Source organism: Ixodes scapularis, unplaced genomic scaffold, assembly GCF_016920785.2.
Source record: "Ixodes scapularis isolate PalLabHiFi unplaced genomic scaffold, ASM1692078v2 PGA_scaffold3__209_contigs__length_174095766, whole genome shotgun sequence".
In the NCBI taxonomy this organism is placed as follows: domain Eukaryota; kingdom Metazoa; phylum Arthropoda; class Arachnida; order Ixodida; family Ixodidae; genus Ixodes; species Ixodes scapularis.
Window position 1 is genome coordinate 82,961,699 of NW_024609868.1, and position 7,677 is coordinate 82,969,375.

General features: G+C 46.9%; 1 protein-coding gene across 1 annotated transcript; it reads right to left on the bottom strand.

Moving 5' to 3' along the window:
• Positions 1–1,022: 1,022 nt before the first annotated feature.
• On the bottom strand, positions 1,023–6,743 carry LOC8038114. Its single transcript, XM_002399589.5, has 6 exons — positions 6,544–6,743; positions 3,446–3,496; positions 2,860–2,931; positions 2,666–2,725; positions 1,909–2,213; positions 1,023–1,323 (listed from the first exon to the last, which is right to left on the bottom strand). The coding sequence occupies exons 1-5, from the start codon at positions 6,664–6,666 to the stop codon at positions 1,956–1,958; spliced, it is 564 nt and encodes a 187-aa protein (XP_002399632.1). The 5' UTR covers positions 6,667–6,743; the 3' UTR covers positions 1,023–1,323; positions 1,909–1,955.
• Between the last annotated feature and the right edge of the window lie 934 nt (positions 6,744–7,677).

The window sequence follows — 7,677 nt, forward strand, 5'->3', positions numbered from 1 at the left end:
CTTTCGCAGTCGGCTGTCTTGCAACATTGCAATGAATTTACCGAAGGTCTCTGGTCAAACTGGAACGCGGGAGAATTTTTTATGTTTACTTTTTTGCTTCGATTTTTTTTTCTCGACGGTATACGTTTATTTCCTGTTTCCACCATTCATGATTCCGCTTTTCTGTTGAAGTTACAAGCTCTACAGCTGTCTGAGCTTGTGTAATGACGTAGCGCAAATTTTGGGGAGGGTGTTAGGAGTATGTATCCCTTTCTATTCATTTTGATTATGCTGATATGCGACAATTCAAATTCAAAGCGTTTTCTAAGTTTACTGATACACTTGGTAAGGATATCTCGCTCAACCGGCGATTCATGATAATTTTCGGTATCGCATTGCCAGAACGTTGAAATACTTTAATGCCTTCCGGGTGAGGTACAAATACTATCTCTGTATGATAGATTAGTTGAGCAATATCTTGAGTGTGCAAACTAGTTTTATATTATCTGCCATCCTCTTGAGGCTGCTGAAGGGGTGAGAGGAAACATTTATTGCCTAGCACATTTGAACCCTCTGATGGTTTATATTTTTCAGTTAAATGACATTTCAGATTTATTCGGCAGTTACACTTCCAGCAACCGTTGATGTTCCTCCTGTAAATCTAAGCCAAGTCGGGATATGCAATATGGTGTAACTGAGAGTTTTGACTTCCTTAACAATGGCGACCCTTCAAGCAATTAATGTGTCATCAGAAGCACACCTCTTAGTCCTGCGAGTGGCCACAATCGTTGTTAATTCAGTGCAGCCTTAATTCTTGTCATCAGGTGATGAAGCTTGTGATTATCAGTAAGCTCTCATATGTCACTGTAAGAGCTAGTTACTAAGTGTCAAGACTGGCTTCACCACTTAATTGTGCATTCTATACACTCGACTGCACCGTGCTTTAATAAACCATTTGTTGTACATTTTCATCGAGAATCACCTCATTACACGTGGGAGTGCCAGTAAAGAAACTAAGTAATCACACAGCACAACACAAAAAATGGGGAAATGAAACTTTTTTTTATTGACGGCTGAAGTTGGGCATGGGAAGATTTAACGTACAAAAGTGTATGAAAATCCTACATATTTTACAAGACCGCCTCTATTTCCTTTAATGTATTCAATACTTTTTAAGAAATTCCTGATTACCATTTCCCCGCAAAAAACAGTTAAAGACGACAATAAAAAAAAAGGCAGTTCAGCTGGAAGTCGGAAAACGAGGGGAGAGATGACTGGAGGCTGAAGAGCGCTGGTTCAGGTCGGTCCAGCTGTCGGGATTTGGATCACAACTTGCTTTGAGAACTGTGGATGGAAAACAAAAGGATATGCGAAATTAGCGGGACAATAGTAGATTAAAAAAAAAAACAGTCGAAAACGCGACAATCTTTGTATACTTGCAATGGTAGCCCAACGCGTAACAGATGTTAAACGTCTTATTCTGCTACTAGTTGCGCACGACAACCGTTCATAGTCTTCCATTTATGCTTTTTATTGCAAAAAGTATAAATGGCCGCATGAAGCATTATTAAATAGATTCGCTTTTTTATTTCTTCTATTCATTTTTTTAGTGACTGTAGAAACTAATGAATCTACTACGTCGTTTGGCACATGTTTGAGATAACCCGCTGAAATGATTGGCACAAAGCTTGCGTGTTATGGTGCTGCCCGACATACGCCATTCACTACGCGCATCATTGTTTAAAAAACTCAATCGCACACCAAATTCAATGAAACAAACCTGATAGCAATTACGTTGTTAATGGTCCTGTATCGTTCCAAATAAAATGACGGCTACCCTATGTTTCAACTTCGCAAAGACTAATCACACAATAACTTTATCAGAAAAAAAAACGAGGATGCTTAATACATGGACGGGGTGCCGCATACCTTTAGATTAGCTAGAGGCTGTCCGAAGTTGCAGAACGACCTGCTGCTTAACCCTGCTGGGCTCCCTGTGGGTGGGCCTCGGCGGCCTGAGCGATCTGGATGCCACAGATCTGGGAGATGTGGTAGTCCATGCAGGCCTGGTACAGCTGAACCTGGGCCACGAAGTTCTTGGCGAACTTCTCCTCGGCCTCCTTCTTGCACTCGTCGTGCTTGGACAGGACCTGGGGCTCAACATCCTTGGCGAGCTTCTTGTTCAGGATCTCGGTCCTGGCACGGTCGAATCGGTACTGGCCGTTGCTGTTGAACTGCAGGCCAGACATGATGCGCACGGTTAAGGACTAAATTCGCTCCCTCTCTCACGCAGGTTTCATCTGTTCCAAACTTATTACCACTATCCAGAGGATATAGTAGGTTTATGAGCATATCTTTTATGATATGTCGGCAATTTTAATAAATGGGCTCTTTTGCTTTGTTTGTTGCATTGGGTCAGTCAAATTTAAGTTATATTGTTGACTGATGGAAGGTTAGACTAAAACATACGTAATGTTTTACGTTACGTTGACTTATGAAAAAATATTGTTAGAAATGTGTTGATAATTATTCTAAATTGTGGCTACAAAAATTGAGCAACATCTCTGATGGATTTGAATTTGTTGTGTATAGTAAAGTTTTGTCTATTGCAAAGGACTAGTTATTTATCTGGAATCGTGTTACCATAAACATGTCGCTGGACGATGAGACATATCTTAAAACTTACCCATCCCTCGGTCTTGAGAGCGCAGGTGGTGACGTCCTGACGGTGCTGCTGGATGACAGTCTGTAAAAAAGAAATATAATTTCAAGTTCAGTACTGGAAATGCATCTGCGCAGTCATTAAGTTTTTTTTTTTCTTTTTGTATTCCCTTGTAATCCGATATGTAAAAATTTCAAAGAAAGAACTCGTGTCCTTACGTCGTTGGCGGTGTCAACGTCTGGAAGGGGCACCTTGTCCAGGCATTGGTCGATGACTAGGGCCTTCTGTTGCTGTTGTGGAGAAAGCAAAAAGAATTCAGAATTGGTGTCCCAATACAGCGGCTAGTACCATCTTTGTACACTTTCAACTTGGCTACTATTCTGTTATCATTCTACAAGGGCACCGGACGTTGCTGTTCGGGCCGCAATTATTCGTTACGGTATCTTGTTCATGGTCTACGTCTAAGATCCTTGAATTAGCCGGTTCGTATTTGCATCGACGTTTTATGTCCTGTCTTGATCGTTGCTTGATATGACACAAATATTATTTTGTTTGTTACTTTTTGCATAATTATTTTGTTTCCTAGCCTTCGAAGTCTCGCGGAATACGGCCTTATTACGTTAAACGAATACCTTTCTGCCTACTTTCACTAGTTCTTTCATACAAAGTTTCTTTTTAAGACAGACCTGCTGAATAACTTTCGCAGTATCGTCAGGGTAGGGAATGTACACAAGTATCGTTAACAACAAGGCGTCGCGAACATACTAAATTTAAATAAGTGATCCTATATTGACCCATTCTCACCCTCTCGTTCTCAGATGGCTGAAGCTGTGGGCACTTTCCCCAGTTGATTTGCTGCAAAGGCAAAAAAACAAAACAAAACAGAGTCAGTAATGATATGGTTATGCGATTCAAATCTGAGACAAAAACTAGGATTGTTTCCTAGCCCCCCAACATCACACCCGACGACATATCATCGTTCCAACAGATCGTAAGGCTCCCTCAAGGACGATCGTGAAAGTCGTCGTGCCTTTATCCCGAAGCGCCGATCCCGCTACCGGCCTTCTGACACGTCATCCATCTCGGCGAGCCCTGCCGTTCCCCCGCGCTTCCTATCGGTAGCCCCAGCTGAACAAAGCGGCGCTAATCGAGGCAGCACATCTAGCCCATCAAGGCGAGGCACAGCCCTCCCATCCGCCCCCAAATCGGTGTCATCGGCTGAGGCACGAGCGTCACAGGGTGCTCCATCGCTCGACCCACATCTTCATAAGGTTACGTTTTCAGGTGCCCGGCTTGCTCGCCGAGACAAAGAGCTTGACGCCCTGGGGCCACCGACCGGCGAGAGTGTTCGGAATGCTTCGGGAGGCCCGCTGCATTCCCGCCTCATTGCGAAGACGTCCTCCTGTTAATCCCCCCGTCCCTCCTTCTGCATGATATGGCGATCTGGATGGCCGATAGAGCACGACCCGCCACTCTCGACGTCCCTCTTGCCAGTCGAGTCCTCTCAATAAACAATAAATCGGAGGCCAGTTCGTCTAGCTTTTGTCTCTTTTTTTTTCCTAGAGGCTTCGAGGAAAAGTCGGCAGGGAGGCGGCCGAGATATCGGAAGCGAGGCCTACTGCTCTCGTTGTTGGGATGCAGGCGGCGGCAGCGCTAAGCCTGACGTGGCCTGCTGCTGCGTTTCCCTGCCCCGAGAACCGGTCCTTCTCGAAAAAGTAAAACCCGGAGCTACGCCGATACCATCTTTTCGTCTTCTTCGAAATGTGGATCACGACGTCGCTCCTTGCCATCGCGGCACGGATGAGTAGGGTGGGTGGGATGCGACGGCTCTTTGCTTTTCTCCATATTGCTTCGCGGTCGACTGCTTTAGAGGGAGCCCCTTGTGACGGTGGCTGCAGCGACTTACAAAGCCTTAGGGGCATATCGACTGGCTGTTCGCTTTCGAGATACTGACAGTCTTACGCTAGGCGTGTTCAGTGATATGGGAATCGCCAGCCCCTAGTTAGTGGGAGTATCTTGAAGCTCCTTCTTTGAGGTCGCTTGAAGTCTTTGAACTCGAAATATATGAAAATGCTCGCTAGCGTTATCTTTTGGATTGGACACTTCATTGTGCGATGATGTGTCACTTTTTTTTTTTAATGAATTTTCCATTTATATTTTCTGTCCCAGTTTCTGAAGTGGGCTTACTCTTATATAGAAAACGCTCTTCGAGCTTTAGGCGGAATTATCCAAAACCCTTAGGTCGCCGGACATAGTAAATCTTGAATAGGACTACACGTCTGTTTTTTTTTTGTTTTTTTTTTTCTCTCTTTTTTTAAAGTGTTTCTATTGTTAGCTGGTTAGTTGCTTTGAATAAAGTATTTCAGTATGATTTTGGAGTCTATTTCGTTAGCTTAAGGGCTTTATTGCACTTCTGCACTGCTGCCTGCCGTAGGAATCATAGAGGCATCGGACATGTCATTACTGAGCGTCGAAGCGTCGAATAACCTAAAACAGCCCGTTATAAAGCGAGGGAAAAGTAGTGAATTGAAGAAACCAAGAAGGAAGACATAATTCCGTGTTTCGCGGTTTGAAAGTTTTGTTGCCTGTCGAGAAAAGGGAAACGGAAAAAATGAACAGAGGGAGGCAATTCTTGTACAGTTAACTTTGCACTTAAAAATAAAAAGAGAACAAAAAGAAGGAAGGATCGTTTATGCAGAGGGGGCATTGTATTCTGAAAAGGGCTCGGCTATTTATAGCCTAACCGGACCGACAAGGGGGAGAGTCCGAACACGCGTCTGGCCACTGGGAAAGCGGAGCCGAAAGGGGGGAAGCGTAAGCTTTGACACGCGGTGACCTCCTAAAGGAAGTATCGTCTGCCACCGTCCGAATCGTGATTGGAAAGCAAACCGAACAGGATCCCACTTCCGGAACTTTATCGCGATCTCTGAGTCGCTCTTTCTTGTCTTTTGCAAGGCTCCCTTCCTTTCTCCGCTTCCTTCTTTCCCCCCTCCCCCAGCGTTTCGCTTTCTGTCCGGGAGTCGGGTCGGACTTGGCATTCGTAACGAGACTTGGGTGTCTCGACACTCTCGATGAAAAAGAACGGGTGCCTGCCTGGCGAAGGCAGGGCGACTGGTGGGACAATCTCCGTGGTCGCTCTCTGGAGAATTGCCAAAATGCCGGCTCGATACGCGAGATAATTGGGTGCGGAAAACCGGATGGAGAGACGGCACTCCGTTAGACCCAGTCGTGAGTTGCACATTGCCAGCGCCCTTAGGCGACTCGGAGCACTGCTTCCGGATCCCTCACTCCGCGTTGTCAGACAGAATATCTTAGCAGTCGTGAAGTTCTCAGTGTAGCTTGTTTTGTAAGATCACAGTCTTCAGAGCAATCTTGAATGCAATACTTTTAGTTCGTGTTGCGATCCTGACGACCCAATAATTGCTGGTTTCAAATAGGCCATTACCATGACCCTTGGGTTACGTACACTTTACTTCGATTAGTTAATTGGTTAAATATAGTTAGGGGTGACCTTAAGACAGTAAACAATGAATTGGATCAGAAAGTAATCAGTACTTGAGCATCAATGTATGACCAGCCTAAGAACGAGTGACACCTACTTGAAAATAAGTGCCAAGTCAAGCACTGTATAGCTGAACGATATACGTTCTTTCCATAGGGAGACCACTCCAACAAAAGTAGTGATTGATGAGTTCGGTAGCGATAACGGACAGACAAGAGTGAGTAGGAAATCCAAGAATTCTAGGAGGTCTAGGCCTCTGTAAGAGATCGAAGACGAGTGAGTCCAATGCGCGTCTAGGGCATCCCCCGTATCCATTGCTTGGCCCACAGGACTCGGACGCAGCGTGCGGTGAGGGGCCCGACGTGCTCCCAAGGCAGGGTTCGAACCCCGAGTGACTTACCGGGCGGGGGGGAACGCCGGCCTGGGTCTGGGCTGCGGCGTCGAGGTCCTTGCCGCCGGCTGGGATAGCGAAAGCCGAGCCCACACAGAGGAGGACAGCCACGGACACCTTGAATGCCACCATGTTTGCGCACCCGCTCTCGTTTCCTTGCTCCAAGGAGAGTTGTTAGTCAAGAGTAGCGATGTGGCGAGCCCGCGGCGCCGCTTTTATAGGCGGGGGCCGCTCCGCTGGGATCCAGGCTAGTCCGGACAACTTCCCCGCCCCGAGCACGCTCCGTAGGCCATTGGTGCCGGCTGGCTTTCCCCCGCGACTTGCCCTCTCCCCCGCCGACGCTCTCGCCACGCAGGTGGGCAAAAAAGGGGTCCCGTATTTTCAAGGTCCAGCGGGGCAGCGTTCCTGGAAGGCGCCTGCCCAGCGCCTCTGGGATGCTGCCCCAGAGGTTGCGTCATTTCGAGGAAAAAACGTTGCCCGCTTTCGTCTACGACAAGCTAGCGGAGGCGATCAGCTGGTCCTCCCATCACGTCCGCCTTGGGCAGCCAGCACCCCCAGAGCCGCTCTTCTTCCAAGCACTCGCTCGACCGATGACTGCCTGGGAACCCTGAGCTGACCTTGAGCGTGTGCCGACCATTGTTTTTCTCGGATGTAAATAAGTTTTGCAGAAGCTAGCCCAACTTCGTCTAGTTTCGACGGGAGATGTAAGCTTAATCTATTCCGTTCGGATTACTCCGCTCCGAAGGCGCCACGAGGGTTGTGAGGGCGACCGCCGGCTGTGGGTGCTCATGTTGTTTTTCTGATATTCTTTCTGGAAACTCGTGCTCAGATGTCCCCACTGAAACATCGATTAAGCTCGATGCCATTGGACACGAATAAAAAAAAAAAGCAGAAAGCAGCCTAACCTTGCTGAAGGGAACTGACATCTCACCTGTCTGTCTTCAGCGAAGAAACTGGGCTGCTCATTTCGATTGATAGCAGGCCGGAAAAACGCATGGATACGCGGCGATTATAGTTGGTCCACTGAGCTTTCAATCGGCAACCGCGAGATGAGTGCAGTGCCACCAGGACTTTCACCTATTTTGCCTTATGCACACTCGTGACTCACGCATTGCTGCTTTTATATTTCATTATGGAAACTTC